The sequence below is a fragment of the Poecilia latipinna genome, unplaced genomic scaffold (genome assembly GCF_001443285.1).
Source record: "Poecilia latipinna isolate Pla-1442-1.1 unplaced genomic scaffold, P_latipinna-1.0 Scaffold228, whole genome shotgun sequence".
Classification (NCBI taxonomy): domain Eukaryota; kingdom Metazoa; phylum Chordata; class Actinopteri; order Cyprinodontiformes; family Poeciliidae; genus Poecilia; species Poecilia latipinna.
Genome location: NW_015112844.1, coordinates 164,322 through 189,343, shown reverse-complemented (window position 1 = coordinate 189,343; position 25,022 = coordinate 164,322). Strand labels below are relative to the sequence as shown.

The window sequence follows — 25,022 nt, the reverse complement described above, 5'->3', positions numbered from 1 at the left end:
GTTCCAGCTCTGATCCAAGAGGCTTGAAACTTTGGAAGTATCAGAAACAATCTCACTGATTGCAAACAGAGCACTAAATGTATATTTAATTCTCTTTTGGTGCCGTTTAACACTGATGATCCAAATGAGTCCCCAACAATACCAACATGTGCATTGTTTTGTTCACATGTCTCGAGGCATGAGTTTCTGTGAAACTACTTAGGGAGCTGAGTAAAGGCAACACTGTCGGTGTTAGAAAGATGTAAAGCCACATTCAAGGTGGAAAATGTTGTAAAATTATTTGTTTTGGTGTCATTACTTAAACAGAAGCATAACCTGTTTCCAGAGGTGTGTAGACTTTTTAGATTCTCTGTAAACACACAACCACAACTCGTCGAAACAGTTTCAGAATAATGATCTTGTTGAATTTAGATCTCAAATCATATGGCGGCGCTTTCTCTGGGAGACTTTCTGTTTTCATTTTAATCCCTGCACACATCACTTTTTTTAATAACTCTTGCACGTCCTGCGACACGCAAACAGTTTGTTTGTGTCATGCATATGAAGCCGTGTCAACCTCTGCAGCAGGGGGAAAATCAGTGTTGACAGATATAGGTGGAAAATGACTGGCTGTGCCGTCAGTGAGCAGATTGACCAGGAGAGAAATGGTGAAAAGCTGGAAGGAGAAAATGAAGGAGAGGTGGAGAGGCAGGTGGTGTCTGCCACGATTCAATTACCATCAGAGCTGGATTGGATTTCCCCACCTTTCAAAATAAAGAGACAAATTTCTCTCGGTTCCCTTCTGGGTCCCACGGGGAGATTCACATTATTCCTGTAGACAGCCCAGCACCCCCTACTCCTTACCACGCCATATATCTCTGAGCACTGTGGAAGTTTAGTTCTTAAGTTATATAGTTTTTAAAGCAAATCTCCAAAAAGATGTATTATTTTTTTTGCTACCAAGTTTTTCTACTTGTAAAAAGAAAAGAAAAAAAAAGATATACGTGTTGTGTATATGTACCATAATCTGTATTATGTTAATTGTATTGTGTAATCCAAGCATTATAAGTCCTAATGGTTGAAATGTGAATGTTGTTACTGTAAAAGATGACTGTTTTTTCCTTCCTCAAAGTGAACGGTTTCTAACCTTGTGGACCTGTTACAATCTAGGTGCAATGGCTACTAAAGTGAGACGGCATGACACGCGGGTCCATCCTTACCAAAGGATTGTGACCGCTGACAGAGGTCAGTTTAGTCTCCTAGCTACATTTTGCTATTGACTGATGCATTTATATGAATATTATGCCTATTATGCCTCACTGCCTTAGTCAGAAACTTGTACATTGTCTGTATTGTACTATTTTTTTGTTTTCCTCCCCCACCTTACCTGCCCTATGCAGAGAATCTCAATAAATTAGAATATTGTTGAAAAGATAATTTATTTTAGTAAGAAAATTAAAGCCTTTTATTATAGTGGTCCATTACACACAAAGTGACGCATTTCCAGTGTTTATTTCTGGTAGCGCTGGGCAACATGGCATAAAAATAAAACCTCAGATGTTTTAATACCAGATCCGATTTACGATTTTAATGGCTCTTATCTCAATCATCCCTTCAGTGACCTTGTATGACAGAGTATTTGAGCCGTTTATTGTTTACTTATGAGAATTAGTCATAATATTAGCAATTTTATTAGGAAAAAAAATTTCAAAAAAATTTTAATGAGGACAAAAAGCTTAATTATCTGACATGACCAGCTGAATTTGTTTTTCTTCAAAACAGACGGTTGTTTGCATGATAATTTCAAAGTCCTGCTACAGATAATAGTTTGATGCCGACATGTTAAATGATTAATATTTCTATTAAGTGTTATATGTAAAACATATACCAAAGTACAACTTCACAAGATGCTCAACATTCATCATTTTATTTTTTTATTTTTCACATGGGAGTTCTCTATAAACTATTTCATTCTCACAATATTACAACTTTATTCCTGTAAAAATCGTAGTCTGGCTCTGATCCTTAAATAGAGTTCAAATACATAGAAGTTGTAAAACACGATTGTCAAACAAGATGGCCGACCTGGGAGCTCTGACATCGCTCTGGAAACCCAAGGAATGCGTTGTTAAAAAAATAAATTTGATTAATCCACTAAATCGTTTTTTCACCCAGCCATGATTTCTGATGATGTTGATGATTATCGCTTGCAGCTAATGGAAACCCCAACATTTGAATGTTAAGCATTTTAAAACAGAAATGTGAGCCTACTGACAGCATGTAATAGTATATTCAGTATGGGGCTCAATACTTGGTGTTTTGCATGATTTACTGCACCAGTGCAGCATAGCATGGTTCTGCTGAGGTGTTCAGGAAGCCCATGTTGCTTTAATATTGGCCTTCAGTTTGTCTGCACTGTTGGGTCTGGTGTCTTCCTGTTGATGATGCTCCATGGGTCCATGGGTAATCTGGAGATTAGGCCAGATTAATTTGCTGGCAAACTACCTACCACACTTTTTCCTTCCATTCAATTTTTTTTATTATTGGCAATGGCTATTGTGGCTTATCCTTAAATAAGTAAAGTGACTATCTGCTAGGCAAATATTAAGGCCACACGTAATCTGAGTATGTATTTTATTTCGGCCTTGTTTGGGATTTTCATTCTACCAAATGTTTTTTTTTCTTCCACTGAACTTTATGAAAATATGGTAGGTTGCTGTCTTTAGCTGCGTTTCCATTGCAAATGTGCACAAAATTTGTCAATATTCTGCTAATGTAAAAGAAAATTTAAAAAACTATCTCACATTGTGTTGTTTCCATTAAACAAAAAACACAAAATCACACGTGAATAAGTTTGTCCATGCGATAAGTCGTTAAAAACTGCCGCACTGTGACCCTGTACCACTTCCTGTCGCCTTGTTCCCGTTTGCGCCAGAGGCAACATCCAGCTGTCGGTCATGTGACTCGTGTAAATAAAGTGTTTCCATTGCAGTTTTGTGAAATAAACTAATTTCCATATGGACAAAAAAAAAAAAAAACTATCTCACCCTAGAGCCAAACTTATCAAAAACGAGAGTTTTCAAAATTGCTGCGTTTCCATCAGTCAGATTTAATTTCAAAATGTTAACTTGCGCAATTATATGGTCAATGGAAATGCAGCTAATTTCTTTAGCAGAAAGCTCAAACTGAATGTTGGGCTTTCATTAGCTGTAAGCAGTTTCGTTAAAAGAACAGAAATAAACAGTATGTCACTTTGTGTGCTAGATGAATCACTGAAATAAATGATATCCTAATGTATTGAGATGCACCTGTACATCCACACACCTGCTAAATGGTTGAGTGTGGTATGCACATTTTGTTTACATGTAGTACTGAACAGTGACAGTGTGTGTTTAAGTCAAAGCTCAGGCAAAAACGATCTTAAGAGATTCGGTTCATGCAGCTGTGAAGCTAAAAGAGATGAATAGTTTGCAGGAAGTGTTTAAGGTGTAGAATGACATTCCTCTGATGTGAAATTAGAGCCAAAAAAAAAAAAGAAAAGGGAGCAAGCTTGCTCCTATCCATCATTTATCTCCTCTCCTCATAAGGAGCAAAGACAAAGGGGAGCTTTTCTATCCTGTATCTGAGAGACGAGTAGCTGCGCTGCTGCCAGCCACCATTTCACCTACGGGATTTAAATTTCTTTATTATTTTTCTAGAAAAGATAGACGCGCGCAGACATTAGCTGAGGTAGCTTGCGTTCTCTGCAGTGTATTGCAAATATATTGAGAAAAAAAAGCTAAATACTTTTTCTTTTTTTTTTTTGATATTTCAGTTGTACATGAGGTACTGTCATTTTATATTTGGAACATTTTATATCAAATGTATTTATGGTTTTGTGTATATTTATATTCTATAAAAATATACTGCGAAATAAAAAGAGAGAGAATCAGAAAGCATTGATTCTTCTATTTATTGCACCTCGTAACTTTAGTTACTTTGATCAGCTTACCACTAATCACACTGTTTGTGAAAGACACTAAAACACTAGATTTTTGTTCATTTCTTTGTCTTTTTTTTTCAATTTAATTTATTTAATTTTTTTTGGTTCGGCTTTTCTTTGCTTCTGTTTTGTGGTTTCGGGGGCAGTGTGCGCTTAAATTAAACCGACCGCCTAGCGACCTGAATCAGGGGGTGTGGCTTAGCAGCATCATGACTCTCAGGCTAGGTTCACCTCATAGCAGCGGGTTGGGAGGGGCCACATGTGAGATTGCATTCATTTTATTGTTAAAATGATGTCATTCCAGTCTCTTCTTGCTGACACTAATATCCTTTCTATCTTTTTTTGTTTCTGTTTGTTTTTGTTTTTGTTTCTAACCACCTAGCCGCCACCGGCAACTAACACATGACCTTCTGACCTCTGAACTCTTCACCCAATGACGAGCCGCCCCAAGCCTGCCTGCTGATCAGTTAACTGGTAATTGCCTTTTGCTAGCCTCTCGGACGCAAGTGGCAGAGAGAGAGGCGCCTGCCCGTACAGTTACCCTAACACGTTCTGACAAAAAGATAGAAACCAACGCAGACTCTTCACTGAAACACAACAAAAAAAAACCCAACACAGCTGTGGATTATTCATTTTATTTTTTTTTTCCTCTGTTCATTAGTTCAGTTCCCATTCGTTCTCTTTCTTTTTCCTCATGAATCACGCACCGGGCGGATCTGTTTGTGGTATTACTCATGAATCTGCACTGAATTATAAAGCAATAAAGAACCCCCGAACCCACCCGCCTTTAATTACTCTGATTAGGTGACCTCACTCGCTCTCCATCTCCAGTCTGAGACGCAGACCGTTTTGGTTTTGGAGGGATCACCCACAAATTGCCCCAAACTTTCCTTTAGCAACACCCCACCTGCCCCGCCCGCCCCTCAGACCCCCGTCTGCCGCAGCGGAGAAAGAAACAGAAGGAACGGGAACGTTCACTTGCATTAACGTGTTTAATTTCTGTCATTTTTTTACCAAACCCCCCCAACATGTATTTCAGTTGTTGAGCTTGTAATTATGAGCTGACACATTCTGGGTGTGCCCCTCTAAATGGCTTCCTGTCTGTTTATTTTTTTTTTAAAGCATGGCTAAAATGATTGCAAAAAGAGCTTTTTTTATGATTTATGTTTTTTTTCCTGTCTTGATTTAATGCTTTTCTTTCGTGTGTTTTTTTTTTTCACTTTTATTGTGTTTAATTTTTCTGTTCAGATTGAACTAATTAGCTTCAGTCACTGAAACAAAGCAGGTGGTTATCTCTGGAAGTCAGAACAGAGTTTTAGCGTTTGAGGATGAAAACGAAAGGCGTGATGGGAGGGGTTAGCTTGGGTTGATGGGTCTGTGTGTGTGTGTGTGTGTGTGAGTGTGTGTTTTTAATTAATACTACAACAAAAGTGGGGTGAGGCTTCGGGGACGTGGGCCCCATCCACACTACATCCACTATCCAGTGCCTGATGTATTTAGAAGAATATCTCGATGAGTTAGCTGAGCTGTGATCACAAAGATTAAAACAAAAAAAAGTATTGTGTGCGTATTTAGCCAAAGGGTTTTCAGTGACTAATATATCTGCAGTTATGCATCTGTTTGGCAGAGGGCTCTCTTTGTGATTTTTAGTTTGGGTGCCTGCCTTCAGCTGGAACAGGAGTTTTACCCCTTCCCGCTCAGTTTTATTTGTTCTTATTTTCCTGAGGTCAAAACAGGCAATTAACACTAAAATTACATGCTACTCGATTATAGTGAAGTGCCAGGGGAAAAGACACTCATGACAAGCAAGAGGTTTATTGTTTTTGTTGTTTTTTTGGCCAATTTCTGCAGATTTATTCCTACTACAGTGGATTTGTTTTCTCCTTTTTTTCCATTTAGTTTTCATTTTTGTCCTCTGTGTTATGTGTGTGTAAGTTGGGGCATGAGGTCGACATAATCCTGACCTTTCTGCATATTATTCTTTTAATTATTTTACTAATGAAACCTAACATATGCCAAACCATCCATAAGTGCATCCACAATGTGTCACACCTCCCTCTGATGGTAGTCCAGCTTCTGAGCCCACGATCCTTTGTTTAAATCTCAAGAAAAAATAGGATGTGAAAGCCATGCCTGCCTGTTCAAATTGCTTTATACATACGTCTTATATATATATCTATAAATATATATAAATATATAAAAATGTAGATATCTGTCAATGCATATAAAAACACAGATGAGAACAAAAAATAGATAATTTTACAGGGTGCTGGAGATGAGAAAAAATCAATCTATTTTTGGCAATTTTAGCTTTTGATACTTTACTTGCAGTTATAAAATAATAATGAAAAAAAAAATAATAAAAAAATGTTTCTGACGGAGGAAAACTGAAGGCGAGTGGGTGAGAAAAAGTTGCCTGGAATCTAATTGGAAAAAGGAAAGACTAGAGCAGTCAGAACCATGGGAGATCAGAGCGGGACAGGATCAAATCAAAGTGCCTTATCAACAGTGGTTTCTGTTTTTTAGTATTCCAGTTGTGTTTTAAAATAAAACGAATTAAAGGAAAAAACAAAAAAAGAAAAAAAAAGGATATCCAGTACCCACTAAGATGGCGCAGAGAGGAACGGCAAGTGTTACACGCTCGGAAAAAGACGAGCTGGGCCTCCGCCGCCGCACCGTGGCGCCGCCCAAGTTACTCTATGCAAAAAGAATAGCAGTCGTTTTGACCAGCTAAAATATGTGCCATGGTTTTTGTCTTCCTGAAAATGATTTTAAGTTTTCCTTTTCCTTCACTTGATGGCCCTTTACTCTGCTGTACGAGCAGATCTTGTCTTTTAATTTAGGTTTTATTGATGATATGAATTATTCTCTTTTTTTTGGTTTTACTTTGTATCTTGAACAAATTGAACTGCCATTAGCAACCAAGTAGTCTGCCACGAGACGCTCTGATGATGAGCTGAGAAAAATACGCAGCGTTCAGGGAACCGAACGGGAAAGCGTTTGTTTGAACAGCGTCATCCGGTCCACATATCTCCATGTCAATTTGACAACAAACTATCAGTACAGTAATGAGATTTCTAATGGACAAAGGAAGCGCTGGGTAATGAAACAAGCACCTGCTTCACACTCAGATAGTTTCCAGTTGTTGAAACGACTGACAGCTTATTGCTGAAAGGTGAAAAAAACAAAAATGAAATTGAGAAATTCTGGGATCCAACAGAGCCGTCGGCAGTCTGTTTTCTCTCTATCGCTGTTACACCAAAAGGTCAATGAGTTATTATGATTTCCTTTTTTGTTTTCTTCTTCAGTGTTATGATTTTAAATTGAAATGCAATATTAAAGTAGAGAAAGAGATGGCAAATCAGCATCTGACAGTATTAAGAAAATCCCCTCTGCAATGTTCCACCATGCTGTGTCATTGTGAAAGGCTGGATAAGTCCATCAGGTGAAAGTTGACTCTATACCTACCGTATTCTCTCTGGCCTGCCTACTACATGTATGATAATGTAATTAACAGCCATTGTTACAGGTTTATAATGTATTTTTCTAATCTCATTTTATATGTATATTAATCATGTTTCTGAGTGGTTTTTTTTCTTAATTTTTATGAAACCCACAGCTCCCCCTGCCCTCCCACCACCTCTTCTCCATCTCAACCTGTCTCCTGTGGGGAGTTTTGCCTTCTTCTCTGTTAGATTTTTGGTTTTCTTGCCGACTCCCAGCTTGTTTAACTCATTAGCGACTTTATTAGTTTCCTTGTCATAAGTATTTTTACATGCTTGCATTTAGTTTTCATGATGTATGCTGTTATTTTTCTTATTAACCTCTTGGCATTTATTTTAATAAAACATTCTTAGTAAGAATTTTACTAACTTGCTGATTTTGTCTTGTGTTTTTAACCTGTTTCATGACTGTTATTACCCTGGTCTGGTTCACGGACTAACACGATTAAAACCAGCGTATGGCCACGACTTTTACTCACCGACACACACACACACACACACACACACACACACACACACACACACACAACCTAACTCAGGGGTGTCCAAAGTGAGGCTCGAGGGCCATTTGTGGCTCTTGGCTGATTATGTTCAAGAACAATACTGATTTGGTCTGTCCACACTGCAAAAATACTTGGTAAGATTTTGTGTTTTTGCAGTGCAGCTCAGGTGGTTGATGCAAAAGGAGACATTTTATTTGTAATCAGGGTAAAATCAACCATTACCAACATCATTTTCTCAAAATGTTAAATGCGGCACAAAGTATTAGTTTTTCCTAACTAAACTTTTTTAGAACTAAACAAATTTAACTTGGTCAAGTGAAGCCAAAATAAGTTGAAAACTGGATTCCTTTCTTTTAATACAGCAAACATGAACAATTTTAAGTTTACAAGTTTTTGACTGTGATTTTGTCAAATGTGACAAAAAGTTTGGACACCCCTGACCTCAGAGGAGAGCGCACGGTTCGGTGGGGGGGTCACTGCTGCTGTCACGCTGTCTGCTCGGTTCCAGCACTGCTGCTGCGTCCAGTCGTCTCCTTCCTGGACGAATCTTAGTCCTCCTGTCCTTCTGTGTCACTGAACCCTGCAGGAAATGAAGGAGAGCGTAAGCTACATGCTTTTATATCAGGGTCTGCAGTTGTGAGTCGGGGGTGGCTCTTAAAAAGCTGCATAATGTGGATCTCAAAAGTGTCAAATTGTTTGATTTTGGTGACTTTTCTCAGTCATCGCAGTGTTTTCCACTTTTAATGTGACTGATATCCTGTACAGTCTAGCTGAAAATAGGCCAATCTGGCTCTGAGGAAGCCAACAGCAGCACAGGAAGTACCAGAACCACAACTGATTGTTTTATTCGTGAAAACCATTTTTCTCTCCAACAAAAAATCGCAGCATGACTAAAATTAAATATGAAAGCTGATTTTATGATCTGATTCATCAAAATATAATCTTTGGGCCACATTTCTAATATTTCCTCCAAAAAACTCAACCAAGCATCACAAAATGAATATTCACACAGTGAAGCATGGTGGTGGTGGCATCATGATCAGGGGTTACTTTTTTTTTTCTTTTCTTTTGATAGATTTCCAAGCAAGTCATTTTTCACCCAAAACCTTCAGGTGTTTGCTGCAAAGTTGAAGATAAAGAGGAATTCTATATTTCAGTCTAAACCAAAAAAATAAAAACGCTGAATCTAAATTTTGTGCCACCTACCGAGGAGGACTGGATGCTCCTTTTAAATTGAATAGTTTAAGCTATTTCTTTTCAGCTAAGTTGTTCAGGATATTTATCCTGTTAAATGCAGTAAAACTTTTCCTGGCTCTTGTTATTTTCCACCATAAAAGCGGTGCCTTTTCTAACTGGGACGTGTCCACTTTTAAGAGCCGCTCTAATCCCAGCAGATAAAGCTTTTCTCCTGCCATTAGTTACTGCAGCACTCATCACAATCTGTTAAAAAAAAATACTTCACATTAGTCATCTCAGAGGGATTAAAGTTACTGTGAACGTGCAGGGCAGAAAGCCTCATCAGCACACATTTATGGAAAAAAAAGGGAGTTATTTACAGCTGACACTCTGAGCAGATTTATGGAAGACGGTCTAAAGCCGGCCATTTTTGTTGTTCCCGCGGGAACGACGGCGTTGCGGTTATCTCCAGCTGTTGTCTGTTCGACGAGCGCTTCTCCCCGTTCAGCTTACTGATGGAACAACTACCGCTGGGCCGTTTGGGAGCATCTATGCTGCTTAGACACACACCAGTGCACCGTGCCAATATGAAGTACTCTGGGATCAAAACAAGCTCAGTGTTTCAGACTTTCAGTGGAAAATGTTTGGCTTTCAGCTGGCCGCCACTTATTGTTTTTCTGGTAGTTTTATATATATATTTTTTTTCCATTTGAAGCGCCGCCAGTACTGCTTGTTCATTTCCCCTCCCTGGGTTCACTCAGCTTTTCTCCTCTTTCCACTAATTCGGGGTATTGACACTGACTCAACCAAACGATTAACGATATTAATCCTGATTCTTTAACACAACAAATGGCACCTCCGGAGTTATTTTGTTTTACACTCTTTTCTACCCCCCCACCCCTCCTTCACTGCAAAAATAACCTTGCCATTAAACGCAGTGATTCCTTTTATGTCTCAGCAAGAATGAAACAACAGAAACATCAGAGCTAACGTCTCTCCTCTCTGAAATTAACATTCAGATTGTTGCTTTGATCTGAAGACGGATCAGCTGCTTTAAAACTTGCAAGCAGAGGCAGAGATGTGATTACAGGCAGCAGAATTATGTTTTCTTTTTTTATGAATGTAGGGTTGTCAGACTTACTCGTCTGATTGGTTTTCACTGTTTTTCCTCTTCCGTACGACATCAAGCGACTTCAGCTCAAATCCGTCCATTTTGTTCAGATCAGAGAATTTCTGATTTTTGTGACGCACATACAGATGCATCTCAGTAAATTAGAATATTATAGAAGGAATTGATTATTTCAGTAATTAAATTAAAGGGAAATTCGTATTTAACATAGATTAGACACAAAGGGACAAATGTCAACCATTTAATTGTGTTGATATTGATGGTTAAAGCAGAAGAAAAGTAAACTCCTGTGCTGACTTGAAGAAACCCAGTGGACTCCAACACGGCTGGATTCTGAGCCTCTGCGCTCTTCATTCAGACTCTCAGACTTTACGTTTTGAATTAGCCCAAAATCTAATTCAACATATTCAGTCAAAGTCCTTGTGAATATCCTCCAAACTCTTGAATGGGCATTTTCCTGACACTGTTTTTCCTTCCACTAAATTTTCTATCAATATACTTGGATAGCCACCCTGTACTCAATCAGCATCTTTGGAAATGACCTGTTGTGACTCATTCTGCAGCTGCACTGCAAATACACAAAATTTTACCAAGTATTTTGGCCGAGTTTTTAAAGCAAATATCTTATTACACTTTAAATAAGACAAAGCTAAACTTTTCAGCCAGATGTAGGAGTGTGTTTTGAGTCAATACTTTCTTTATATTTTTGAAAAATGACTACTTTCTCTGGTAGATTATTTAACTTATTAAAAGAATTTTTCTCATGAGTGAAATAATCTGTTTTTTTTTTTGAAGTTTTTATCAACTTAAAACAAGCTCCGACTTCTTGCTGATGAGTTACTTGTAAATTAGGTTTGCCTTATACTGCAGCACTCATCACAATCTGTTCATTTGCACTAGAAACTAGACCAAAATACTTGGTACGATTTTATATTTTTGCAGCATGCTGTTGCCTGTGATCTAGCACAGGTTTTCCTTCCACTCAACTTTCCAATAAGTCCAAGCCAGCATTCTTCTTCATTCTCGTCGGCCAATGCTTTTCTACCTTAAAAATTACTTTTTATAGTGATTATGCTGTAATCCATAATCATCCAAATTAAAACAAAGAACAGTTTCAAATAAATCGGTCTGTTTTTAATCTATAAAATAAGTGAATTTCCCCTTGAATTGCTGAAATAAATAATTCTTTCAGTCATATTTTAATTGCGCTTTGTATTAAAATCACTGCCTAAAGTGTTTCATTTATAGAAGTGCCTTTTTCTCTCAGATTTGGAAAATATATATTTTTGTACCTTTTTATTATTAATGAGCTAATTTTTGTCTTTCCCTTTATCTCATAAAAAATGTTTCAGGGTAATGTGTAAATATATTTTAAACTGGAAGGCTTTCCACCATTAAACTTTGAATTAAAAGTTCCTGTTTTCTGTTTGCACCACTGAGGAAGCGTTTCTTCTTCTTCCTGTCTGACTGGACCACAGTGTGTGCAGGAAACGGCCGTTCGCACGCTGCTGCCATCTCTGGCGCAGTTCTCAGTTCTTTTCAGGGCATTTAAATGTGTTCACCTACCAACAATCGTTGACTTTTCCTTCTGTTTAACAAACATTCCTCTGTTCAGTCAGACTGCAGGTTAACAGTAAGAGCTAACAAGATTCAACAGTTTATCCCCACTGGATTTTACTTTGTCTCGTTTTTATAACTGTGATGCATATGCAGTTAAAAGTGTTACAAGTTTTTCAGAAGCCTATGCTAGCATGACTGTAAACTGCCAGTTCCTTATTCATATAGTGGTGCACTAATACCTGGGAACTGTTTGTTTTTATGTGAAGTAGCCTTTATTTGTGTGTTTTCTTTTGTTATTGAAGGTAATAAATTCAGAGGTTGTTGAACATGTATTGCCACTTTTTGTTGCCCACTTTCCCTCCCAAAAAAAATAAAATAAAAAATGAAGTGTGCAATAAAAAAACATATTTTCGAGCTTCACTCTGACTGCTATACCTGGACTGATGATTGCTTCTTTATCCGTGACATCCTGTCTTTGAATTTGCTGTGAGATTGCAGGTAGGTGAAACACTTCAGCAGGAAATTAAAGGGAAAACAAACAGCTGACCTTAAGAGTTCAGATTAAATTGAGCCTTTTATAGTCTTGATAAAGATTTTCTCTTTCCTTTTCTTCTGGTTTTGTACCTTTAGCAGTCATAAATCAGGCTTAAAGTTAACAGAGCAGTGTTACGGCTCTGCAAGATCAGCTTAAATGGGGCTGAAGAGACAAAGATGTCATCTCATCTTTGCTGCATGCAGCAAAGTCACAGCAGAGGTCAGCCACACATCAACCTGACTGAGCTGAATGCTGTCTATTCATTGCCTTGCAATCGTGTTCTTGTTCACTCAACTTTTCCACATTTTGTCACATTGCAACCTCAAACCTGAGTGTATTTTATTGAATTTTATGTGACGGACAACATTGTGTTTTTCAGGATAACTTTCTTAAACAAGAAGTGCAGCTAACTGTCTTCATAAGTGGCCTAATGAGTCTATGGGAATGTAATTTACTCTCCCTATGAATCCAGCTGTAGTGTGGTGGCATTTTCATTAAAATGCAGGAAACTTTCTAAATTAGCTTCTATTTGCATTTTTGTTCAGTCTAAAAACTACAAATTTGACTAAAATTAATTCTGTTTGTTAATATTTTACAGGAGTGAATATTAAGTTGCATAAAGCGTTTTTATAAAAGTGGATGAAGTTGGTTTTGTTGGTAAAAATGAGCAGATTTAGCTGGTAGGCCTTTGTATTACTTAGTTTCATTTATTTAAAACAGGCGGCAATGTGCTAAAAACATTAATAAAAGATGCTTTGTACAAGATTTAGCTTAAGCTAGTTTCCATCTGTAGTCCCTGAGCAGGTGAGCTAATAAAACTCTTATCATAAAACCTACGTTGAAAGTCCCCATATAACTTTAGCTGTACAAACTCATAAAATTACAACGATGTAAAAAGTGCTAAATGCCAAACTTCTGCTCCGTAATCAGATGCCAAGATTCGTTTTTTAACTCTGTACCCTTAAAGTTGCATTATGGTTGATGATTGCAACCATAATGCAATCAGTGAAAAGAGAAAAACGGTTCCTCCTGCAGAACCAACCAACTCAGCATCTGAAGCTTGGAGCTGTAAATCCAGGTTTCTGTAAAGTATTTATTAATCTAATGCTGTTGGATTTTCTTGGGGAAAAAATGTGGATCAGTTTCCCTCACAAAACAAAACTATACTTTATGTTGGAATTTTGCATAAAATCCATCGAAGTTTGTGGTTGTAAAGTGACAGATTGTGGAAAAATTTAAGCTTTCAAGGCTCTGCATATGCAAGCATCAGTAACCTGATCAAATTTTAAACGTAAGCTCAGATTCCTCTGAAAAATCTTCTGATGATTCATCATATTCATTCTCCATGCCTCGTCGTTTTAATAAAGTGTCTCTGTCAATAACAAAGATACTTGAAGCTTAATTCTGTGTCACCCCATTCATCAAACACTGAATATAATTTACATGGTCAGGCCTCAAAAGGTCAAAGAAACATACGGAAAGATATCGATATAATCCTTTCTGTCTGGGGCCCCTAAGCTAAAAAGGGAAGGTAGCAATCAATAGCACATGTTTGACATCCATAATCATGACCGGATTTCATGGTTTGTTACCCAAATAGCATCCTGCCTGATGCAGGAGACAGCCTCTAATCTTCCAGAAAGGTAAGAACAGACGTGCAAACCTGAAAATCTCTGATGCTGCCGCCGTCCAAACAACCTGTGAGGACTAAAGACCCAAAACAGAAGCTTAATCCTATCATCGGGAAATGAGTAAAGGTATGTATGTTCACTCTAATCTGGGCTCTGGATTTCCCTCCTGTGGATCCGCCAGCTGGATGTGAAGTGCTGTTTCTCATTTACCCTGATAAACACACATAATCTCCACTGTGGGTTAATGAGATTTACTGCATCCACATCTTTTTTTAGAGGGTAATTTTATACTTCACTTTGTGAAAACAATGATTTTGGTGGAAAGTTGAGGGCATCATACATCCACCTGTAGAAGTAAAGGAGATGCAGATTAATAAGTGGCTGGACTCCAGAGGTGGTTCCTGCAAAAATGACCCCCTGGTAGAAAAAGATTGGTTTTATATTCATTAATTCATTTGTGTTGATATAAGAACGTAGAAAGCCAAGAACACCATCAAAATGTTTTATTTGTATGTTGTTTTTTCTAAATTGTTAATGTTTTTGAAATCTCAACCTTTAAATAAAAAAAAGTTATATTTTTTTTAATAAAATATAATTGATTTAATTTTTGATAATATAGCAATAAGGAAATTTTATAATAAAAAAATAAATAAAAATATAAAATAACATACGTATGTTGTAAAAAGATGTTGAGTATTCTAATATTTTTCACATAACCCTCTGGGTGACAGCAATATGTGTTTTACACAGATTTGCTGACTTTTTTGTGGCACCCCTATGTGTTGCCGCTCTGGCATGAAGCCATACATCAACCAAACTGCACAATTTGTCACCTTGGAAATGTAGATATTTTGCATTTGCACGTATTTTATCCATATTTAGTAAAGACAAATAGGTTAGCCGGTTGGAAATAGATGTCTGATTGCGGCTCACGCTGGCTCCTCTGCAGGAACGGCAGGATGTCTTCCTCTCTCATTGCTGGAGGGCGGAGCCGCCTCTGAATGGGTCGGTGGGGAGCAACAGTTTATGAAGGGGCTGGTGGAAGTGACTTTAATGTTATGCAGGAAGCGGGTAGCGAGGAAGAGCAGAGGAGGAGGGTGGTGATGCTGGCGTTGGCCCCCGGGAAGATGCATCAAAGGAGCATTTGTTGCAGAGACCAGCTGGGAGTATAATGGCAGAAAGAGAAGCGGCGTTAGCGCCTGTGTGTGTTTTGAATGGCGAGACTGGAAGGGTGGTAACAGATGAACCTGCTTCCTGTGGAAAGAATATGGGGCATTCATCAGCGTGCAGCTGTTTCTCTCTGTCTCTCACTCTGTGCGAGACTTGAAGGCCTTCAGAGGCCACAGTTGTTGCAGGACTCAGGCTCACATGTTGATGAATGGATCTCTATTTTTTCCTTTGGACACCTGTGGAAAGTGACAGTAAAACTGTTGGATTTTGTTTTTGAGAATATGCATCGAGAAAAAAAAATAGCAACTTTAATTTATTTGGGGGCAGGCGGAATAAGTAGGAGTCGCTTCTGACACTTTGTGAAATTCATCACCAAACTACCAAAGAGCACAGGTGACGGTTTCCTTTAAAGGGAATCCACAGTTCCAAGAAAAGCTCTTGGAAAACACATGAGTTGTTGGCGATGTGATCTCCAGGCTCAAATGTCTTGATGTGGAGAAGAAAAACCCCAGACAGCTCGGCTGACGGTTCCCGTGCAGACACACCGAAGCCAAACCGCTGAACTGTTCGTCACGCCGCTTCTGTTTAGACAAAATGATGAATCCTCCTCACCAGCGCAGCTTCTGCTCCGTTTCTGTGTTGAGTGATCCAGACAGGTGTGAATACTGCAGGCCTGCTGTGTCACTGAATGCTGACAGACATCGTCTAACAGGTGTGTGTGTGTGTGTGTGTGTGTGTGTGTGTGTGTGTGTGTGTGTGTGTGTGTGTGTGTGTGTGTGTTACTGACTTCATATCCCCTCCAACAGCAGCACAGCGTTTTGCTTCCCCGTCGAGGTAAATTCACTCTAATTGGCAGATTTGATGCCAAACTAGGAAAAGCGAACAGGATGAGGTGACCCCGCTGTAGCGAGAAATGGATGAATACCGTAAGTATGACACGTTTGAGGAACAAACAGAACAGATCGTCATTTTACTGTTCAAATTATGCATCTCACAAATTATGGGTGTCAGATTTTTTGCCATAACTAATTTTTCTCAGCAGCTGCATGGAGGAGGAGTCAGTTTCCTTGCAGTAAGATTTTGGTTCAAATCGCCGCCGTTCTTTTGTTGCCAAAATGTTTTTATCAGAGCCACTCAAACAGATTATAATGAATAGAAAAGTCTTATTGAACCTCTGCACCTACTGACACACTTCACAATGTAACACTGACACATTAGTGTTTAAAAATTACAATACAGTGCACAAGTTTTCAGTGTTTTAACATCAGGAGGAAAAAAAACGCACATTTACATTTCAGTTTATTAAAGTCAACCAGAAAAATAATAATAATAAAAAAATCTGAGCCTTTCAATGTGACGTTTTTGCACGAGATAAGGTGATTTGGCAGCTGTTTTAAACTGGATTACTAACATTATTATTACTGTTATCTGATCTGCTGGTGCACATTGGATGACATTCCAGTGAGCCATTCTGGGAGGAAACTTTAAGCATCTGTAATGTTGACCTGACAGTCTCCTCTATCAAAGTGACCTTCATGTCATAGGTCATCTAGAAGGTCAAAACCTGGACAACAATCTCCTTCCTTCCTCAAAGTGCAAACGTAAAGAGAGAGAAGAGAAAGTGAAAACAGAACGAGATGACATGGATGTCAAACAAACTCTGGAGTTCCTTCAGTAGGTCAGAAAACATCCGGCAGGATGATCGTCCCGGATCGACTTTTAGGTCTCAGGCAGAAGAACAGAACAGAGACAAAGTGGCACATATTACTCAAATGAACAAAGCCTCATGCTTCACTGGCCGTACTTCTGTTACTGCTGCTACAGCTGCTGGCTTTGATGCTGAAATCATAGTTTCCTCCTGCCTTTGTGCTCATATTTCATTTCTTATGCAAGTAAGTAGAAATATCCTCTCCTTATCTACTCCAGAAGTTTAGCAGCTCTGAAACAAAAGCTTTTAAGCCGGACATCAATCAAGTTTAGTTTGCTAAGCTACAGCTACAGTCATGTGTTTACACCCAGTCATCATGAAAATCAATATCCTATTAGTTTTAGGTCATGAAGAGGACATGAAGTTAGGTGGTGTGAGGGCGGAGGATCAGAGGGCGGGGCTAAATGGAGACAGATGATTCACCGTGGCAGAAAACCAAACAAGAAGAAAAAGACTGATGGATTAGATCCTCAGGAGCATGCATGCACCTGCACTTTAACATTATTTCAAATAATGCATAGAAATCAGACACCTTGTTAAACTTCTGGGTCTTCTCTGCAGAATTTGTAAAGTCGAATTAGCTGCTTTCTTTGCACTGGAACAACTTTGAGGCATAAAACCTGTGAGATGTTTATTATTTTGTTTCTTATCTTCGTCGCTCTGAATCTCTCCAGTATTTCTCTTATGATGACTTCCACCTCCAGTTGCTCGCTGCTCTGCCTCATTTTCTGTACCAATGTATTTCAGTTAAACTCCTGCTCTTACGTCATGTACCGATTTTATCTTTGGTGACTTTCTGTGAAAAAAATAGAAATTATGAAATAAAAAACCCAGCTTCCTTCTTACAGCTAAATTGGGATAATTTTTAGTTAGGTTTTATGAACTGTCAGATTTATTGCATTCTGTTTATGACCTGATCCGATATTAGCATCAGTCCCGCCATTAAAAAAATAAATTCTAGATCGTGTATCAGTGACAATGTGCTTGTTCTTTAAGAGCAGATCTATTCAGTCTAATTCTATTCTTTGTTCTCTGAGCAACTTCATGCTTTATTATTTATTTTATATTATATTTACAATTCCTAAATGCATTTCTGAAACATTTGTTGCAGTTTAATTTTACCAATGTAGGCACTCGATTTTTTTAGTTTCTTTATTATTCAGTTTACATCGGCTGTTAAACTCTTAATTGAATTGACTGAACAAATTAAAGTTTGGTTGTTTTTACATGTCTTATCAAGCTTGTACTGTTATGGATGTGTCTCACTGTGGTCTACTGGTGGAGTTATCAAATAGATTTGTAATTCAGTACATCTATGTTAAAAAAAGAAATATTTTAAGTCAATTCAGCACTTTATTTTCTGTATCAGATCGTTATGGGTTGATGCTGAACCTCAGATAAATGTTTCTGTATCGGAGGTGGAAAGGTGGATCGATGCGTCCCAAATTCTCACACTTACTCTGAATACCTGTGACTCAGTGCTTCAAACCCAAACAGCAATAAAAGGGAAATGTCATCATTTTCCTCCTTCACTGACAAACGTGTCATTTGAATTTTAATCTTTTCATTTGCATAAGAACTGCTTTGCATGAATAAACATAAATCAGACTTGCGCAACCATCTACTACAAAAAAACAGAGATTATGATTATATATTCAGCTAATTAGCCTCCATTTATATGTTTCTAATAGTCTAATTACGCCTGCATTGTGTGCATGTCAGCAGCTCCAGCTTCACATCCTTTTAGATCCTTATTCTCATGTCTGTGTCGCTTCTTTTATTCAAAACAGACTCCAAAGCTGTATTTCCTTCATGCAGAATCAAACTGTAGGCTGACGAACCGACTAGGTTTCCACTGTCTGGCAACAGCCAACTTTGTGCCGCTTTGAGTCTCTCTCAGCTATTTTTCTTTGTCTTTCATATTTGTTCAGCTTCGCTGTACTGTACATTCCCGCTGCTTTCCTCCATTGTTGCTGCTGCCGTCGTGGAGCGGCTTTCATGATGGAGTTCAGTCATGCGGAGGTAAACATGAGGAAGGGCGGTCACCATAAAAATGGGCACACGGCTGAAAACTTCGCTGGCTTTTTTGACGGAAGCCGGAGCGTCTTTGATGGGAAGCGACCTTTCTCTGACTTTGGCTCTCCGGAGGTTTGAACTGTGTGGAAACACGACTTCCTCACACACACTCAACACAAACAGACACACACATGTTGGGCCAAGGAGCAGCAGCCTCCTTTCCTCTTCTGCTGTCTGATTCAGGAGGAATCTTTGTCTCGATGCAAAAAATAACTCCTAATCCGACTTATCAGCGGAGTGTGTGAGCTGATGTGGATTGTATAAGTGTGTGTAGGTGTGTTTACGTCAGGGTTCACAGTGAGTGGTGTTAATGTGTGTTTGTGTGCTCACCCTGGGAAATGAAAACGCTGACCCAATTTAATACACCTGTGTCTCGCTGCACTCTGGCCCAGCACTCAATCTAACACACACACACGCACACACACATTTTAACCCAGCTGCAGTGGAGCACAGATCTCAGAAACCACATTCTCCTGCTGCTCTGACTCGACTCTGCAGATAAACTCTGACGATTCAAACACACAATCGTTTATTCTCCGCCACAAAAAGCGTGGAATGATAAAACTTCATCCTGATCACAGATTTCTTTCTGCAGGTGTGAGCTGAAGCTGGAGTCAAGCTGCATGCCTCTGAGTCAGATTCCCGCTCCTGATAATTGCGCAAAAAGAAGCTGTGAGGATGTAATCATCTGCAGGTTGAAGCTGTGAAGGTATTTAATGACAGCGCTGAGGCTGTAATGACGCTGAGCAGCAGAAACTGGGTGGGATTTGTTTGTTTCAGGTTGTTTTTGTGTAAATGAATCCATACCGACTGTTTTCCTGCTCAGATTGATTTCCCAGCATGCCCCGGTGTGCGGCTCAGTGCTGAGTGACCGACGCTGAGGGATAACGAACCTCACTTCCCTTCAGTGTAGCTGCAGCTCAACACAGCGTCGCAAATGTATTTACTCCCCTTTAACCTTTTTCACCTTGTGTTACATCAATGTTGTTATTGGCTTTTCAATGTGATATTTCAATGAAAGTGGTGTGGACTTTGAGTAGGCCATTTGAACATGTGAAGATGGTTTGAGCTAAGTCAGGAGAGTCAAACTCTTTTTCATTTTGGGTCATATAATGATAACGAATATTCACAAGAATCTGTTAAAAAAACTTTTAAATTGATAAGTTATTTTTAAAATTAAATAATATTTAACATATTTTCCCTCCAGCATTTTTCAATTATTTTATGATTTTTTTGTAATCAAAATCACTGATTTGGAAACTTTTTTCAACAATAAAAATTATAAGGCAGAAATGATTTTTTTTGCTGCACAAACCAGCTGACTGGCACCATATTCCATTTGATTGTGTAAATGTGTTGCCTGGTTGACCTTTGATGACCTCTGGAAATATTTATTAATATCATTAAAATGATAAAAGCACAAAAGTTTGACACCAGTTTTGTTTAAATTGAAGAAAGTGTGAGGAAAACCTTCCCTCAGGTTCCTCCTCAGAATAAGCAGACCCCATTTAAACTATAAAACAAAATCAAATTAAACGAATTACCTCCAGAAAACAGTAACTCTGAAAACAGCGTTTCTTTTTTTGTGTTTTCAGTAAGACAAATGAAGGCTTTGTCTCTGGATTTGTACTTCCTACGTCTGTGTGCAATTAATGCAGCCTGCATCTGCTGTAAACATTAAAAAGGCTTTTTTCTCTCTCTCTCTTGGATTAATCTGTCTCGTAGGTTCTGGACTAAATCTGAAAGCGCCGACCCGGCAGGTATTCATGAACGCAGACCATTAACTCAGAAAATAAAGACGGAGTGTTTCCAGACCGCTCTGACTCTTTCTGCTCTGCTTTTTAACTACACTTATGAGTCAAAATAATGTGTTAGAGTAAATCAGAGATGGGCTGAACGAACACAACTCTTCATTCTGACTGCTGCTTTTAGGTTCTTGTGCTTTCAGACATTTTCTGTTCGCTTTTCACTCAATAAAACAAAAGGAAGAAAAACATCACACATAAATCACTTTTTATATTTATAAGTTAAGAATGTAAAATAAAAAACTTTGGGACTTTCAGTGAACAGCTTGAGCTTCTGTAACTCCGTCATATTGCATCCTCTGTGCAAAGATGTTGCATCATGCATAGATTAAGCAACTGTCTTCCTTTTGATCTAGGCTCAATGTGACTTTATGTAAAAAACATTTTTTAAATATTCTCAGTTTTGTGATGATATTTGCCTCAATAAAGTTCTTGTATTTAACTTTAATACTGTTTGCATCACAGGTGAGATCTTTGTTATGACTCAGGTTCAGTTCAACTTTACTTTTTATTGATTTTATTGAATGAAGCTGTTTTAAACCAACAAACTTGATTTGAGCTGCTCTTACTGTGCAAACTCCGAATGCACGTTTATTTTTCACATCATCAGACCAGAATCCATCACACCAACTTCTTACACCACAACTTTTTGTCCTATGGGCCAAAATGGTCTAACCATAAGGACTTGCAGGCCAAAAACATGAGGGAGAAAAAGAAAAACTTTTGTTTTTTTTACCTGCTCAATAATAAACTAAATTGCAATAATCTAATTAAATAAGTAGTCAATTTATTTTTGTTGGAAAGGGATGTGCAAATTATTATAGATCCAAAATGTAAAAATTGTTTTGACTGAAAATATTATAACTGTTTTTGTGAAATCTTTGTAATAAAATCATAATTTAGGAGCAAAGCTTAATAAATTCCTTAAAGCACATCTGGGTGCATCAGCACCTGGTCATTGAACACTTGTGTGTAATAATTTTACCCTGATTAACAATATAAAGTCAGATTTTTATCATTTTTGGAATTCAGTTGCGGGCTGCATAAAATCAGTACATGGTTCGCAACAGGCCCCCGAGCCGCACTTTAGAAACCCGTCTTACACTTTCGACCTTCAAAGCTCCTATATAACTTACTTTTTGTCACAATGTCTCCTTCATAAACAGTATATGTTTTGTTTGAAGTAATATTAGCTTGAGAATTTGCTTCCCAACATTTTCTTCCTGGCTTTCCTAACATCGTCTGACTTCTCAGCTCTGGCGGCCTGGAAGAGCAGCCAGCAGCATTTTAATGCCCGGCCTCAGAAAGGCGAAGCCTCGGGGCCGACGGCAGGAAGAGCCGCGGGGCTCCGAGGTTTTAAAACTCAAGCTCGACTTTTATTAAGAGCAGCTCTCTCTGTGTCTGTAAGGGGAAATGATGGGGCAAACCAGCAACATGCAGACACACTGATGACAGTTAATGAAATATTTAGGAGATGTTTACATATAAAAAGAGAAAATGATTCAAGAGTCAGAACCAGTAAAGCCTGATGTAATAGTCAAAAATGCTTCTTTTAGCTCAAGCATTTAAGATGTTTTTAAAGAAACAAACAAAACAGTTTTTTCAAACATTGCCTTAAAGAAAAAGCACAGAAAAACATAAGTGACACCATAAGCATAAGGATCTTTTTCCTCTTGATGTTTTTGATAAAGAAATTATAAAAATATGTTTAATGACATATTTATTAGCATTTCTGAGAAAAGTACTAACTCTGTTTTGTCTTCAGAGACGTTCTCTCACATTCTGGAGAATATATCAAGCACAAAGTCACAATTTGTAAAACCTGCAGCTGCACGTTAAACATTTACTCGTAATGTCTGACTGATAAAATTCTTAATTTTGCAGACTTAAAACTATTTTTATTCAAATAAGAAGTTTGCTTCTGATTGGAAATGAGGCCTGGCGTCTCTCAAATAGTAAAATAAAGCTGCAAAAGGACCTTCACCTGCCTTTTGTGAAGAAAGGCATTGCATGTTGAAAGTTATTTATACTTTCATGGAATTATTTAATTGGCATTACAGCAATCAAGCCTTTGAGGTTGGAACTCCTCCTTTCCAGCACAATAACTTTTAAATCTTACTGCTCCAAAACATTAACATTACTTCCAGTCAGCATAAATGTGTTGGTAAAATTAAAAGATCACTTAAAAACAGAATTTAGCTTGGGGTATGAAGCATTTTGGGAATAATTATACTTGCCTAGAAGGTCATATATCTGGTGTTGAATGGTTAAATGTGAAGTTATAAATTATTTGTAGTTGTTCAGATTGGATGCAGATTAATTGGACTTGTAAAAACATGAAACCCAAATGCGACTTTGAAAATGCTGCACCAGCGATCCAGAGACAGAACTGATATTTTGAGTTTGGGGTCCAAACATCTGTGGGTCTCTAACCCTTAACCTCAGTTTTTATCAACCAATCAGTTCTGTAAATGTCCAGTCACCCACATCCCTTCTCCCAGCCTCCACCACACCGGCCATTGCCCTCTGGCCCCTCAGACCCCTCCACCTCTCTTCCATCGCTGCCCTTCACTGCGAGCCCCAACATTTCCTCCCTCTTCCTCTCTCCTCCTCCTCTTCTGAACCTTCTCCAGGCAGACCGCTCACCTCTGATCAAAGAGGGTTGTGTCTAATTCAAGCTGACAGCCACATCAGTTCCACCGTCTGCTGTGATGCAGCACCATGCTGCTGTACTTACACACGGCTCTGAAGAGGCAAACCCACAGTGAGAACAGGGAAATCTGTGTAGGCTCCTAACACATACAGCTGAGTCAGTGCAGGAAGGAAACGAACTGTAGTTGTTGGAGGAACCAACTGCAGAAGAAAAGGGTTTAAAGGGAAAAAAAAAAGGAAAAGTTACAGGTCTTCACATGAGGAAGACCTTAAATGTGACATGAAAACCAGTTGAGTCTAATCAGGGGAGCACTAAACAGCTGAGAGAGAGAGTACTGAGCAGATGGACTGAGGGATGCAAACAATTAACTGATAACTATTTGTTGATTTTTTTTTTTTTTAGATGAAAATTAGTTTTAGTTGGGTGTCAAACTCAGTTTCACTGAGGGCCACTTCAGCATATTGGCCCCCCTCAACGGGCCACATTGACGGTACAAATCAGGAGGGCATCCCTGCTAAAACACCCCAGACAAAAGGTTGACTTCCCTCATTTAGAGGCTTATAATGAGTCAATGGTCCAGGTGTGTTAGAGAAGGAATCCATCTAAAGCTGCAGATGGTAGCTCTGGAAAACTAGACTTGGGCACCCCTAGCATAAATGTATAAAAATACAATGTTAAAAATAAATTAAACACCACCTCATATTGTTAAATAACTGATTTTATGTATTGACATTTTAAATATTACATTTGAGTTTCCATGGATGTAAAATTACTGCTCAGTTTAAAAACTGCAATATTTAAATCAGTGTTTAAAGGTAAATAATAAAAACAAGTCACATGGGCAGACATTATAGACTTTACGCAAAGATTTAGTCTCAGAGGCAACTGAAATCAATTAATTAAAAAAATCCTTTCTGAATATCATCTCATGGTCTCTAAACTAAATGTGTCTTTCTGACCGGAGCTGACAGCGTGTTGAAGAGTTATGGACCGGACGCTTTGGAGCGTCTGGTTAGGAAGCGCATTACAAACCTTTGGTTGAAATGTAGTTTGTAGTCAATTCATGCTCAAAACCTATTTTAAGTCAATCATTGGCCTATAAAATGCTGGGGGGCCACATGTGGCCCGCGGGCCTCGAGTTTGACAGTGCATTACGCCATAGAACTGCCAATTGGTAATTGAAGTAAAGTAGCTTCCATTTCAAAGAAGCGTACATTGAAGTCGATTGGCAAATGAACCATCACAAAAGAGGAAGACTCTTATTGTCTCACTGCACCCCAAGAGATGCATAACCTACAAAAACCATTTCTGTCTGGTTTCGAACCAGAGACCTTTTGCATGTAAAGCAAACGTGATAACCACTACACTACAGAAACTCAGGCTCTTTGCAGTGTTCCTGGTAGATGATCCACATTTTGTTAGAGACTAACGTCAACGATGGGCATGGAACAATGTCAAATACTTACAGATCCTCTCAGAGAGCACAGTAACTTGGTGAACAAACTGTCAGACTTATACTTGTGCCTAATTTCACATTACAGTCCATAAACTAAGCCTGGGATCAACAAATTGTATAGAATACAAATTGTATAAGCCTGGGATCAACAAATTG

At 38.4% G+C, this 25,022-nt stretch overlaps 1 protein-coding gene, 2 long non-coding RNA genes and 1 other non-coding gene across 8 annotated transcripts in view; 1 reads left to right on the top strand and 3 right to left on the bottom strand.

Moving 5' to 3' along the window:
* qkia (QKI, KH domain containing, RNA binding a) overlaps window positions 1-4,576 on the top strand; it is an 85,465-nt gene extending 80,889 nt beyond the window's left edge. For 4 of the 5 annotated variants that reach the window (XM_015032018.1, XM_015032019.1, XM_015032020.1 and 1 more), the window contains exons 7-8: window positions 1,150-1,224; window positions 4,344-4,576. In XM_015032018.1, coding sequence (XP_014887504.1) covers window positions 1,150-1,224; window positions 4,344-4,360 — 92 coding nt within the window. In that variant the 3' untranslated portion in view covers window positions 4,361-4,576. Of the gene's footprint in view, window positions 1-1,149; window positions 3,378-4,343 lie in introns of those variants that run through there. The other variant, XM_015032017.1, reaches the window with a different exon arrangement.
* A 2,530-nt stretch (window positions 4,577-7,106) lies between these two features.
* On the bottom strand, window positions 7,107-20,094 carry LOC106947199 (uncharacterized). The gene is made up of 2 exons (XR_001424941.1): window positions 19,068-20,094; window positions 7,107-7,994 (listed from the first exon to the last, which is right to left on the bottom strand). It is a non-coding gene; the product is annotated as an uncharacterized LOC106947199 (long non-coding RNA).
* Window positions 9,810-11,041, bottom strand: LOC106947198 (uncharacterized). The gene is made up of 2 exons (XR_001424940.1): window positions 10,735-11,041; window positions 9,810-10,703 (listed from the first exon to the last, which is right to left on the bottom strand). It is a non-coding gene; the product is annotated as an uncharacterized LOC106947198 (long non-coding RNA).
* Window positions 20,095-24,713: 4,619 nt separating the features above from the next.
* trnav-uac (transfer RNA valine (anticodon UAC)) lies at window positions 24,714-24,786 on the bottom strand. The gene has a single exon. It is a non-coding gene; the product is annotated as a tRNA-Val (tRNA).
* Between the last annotated feature and the right edge of the window lie 236 nt (window positions 24,787-25,022).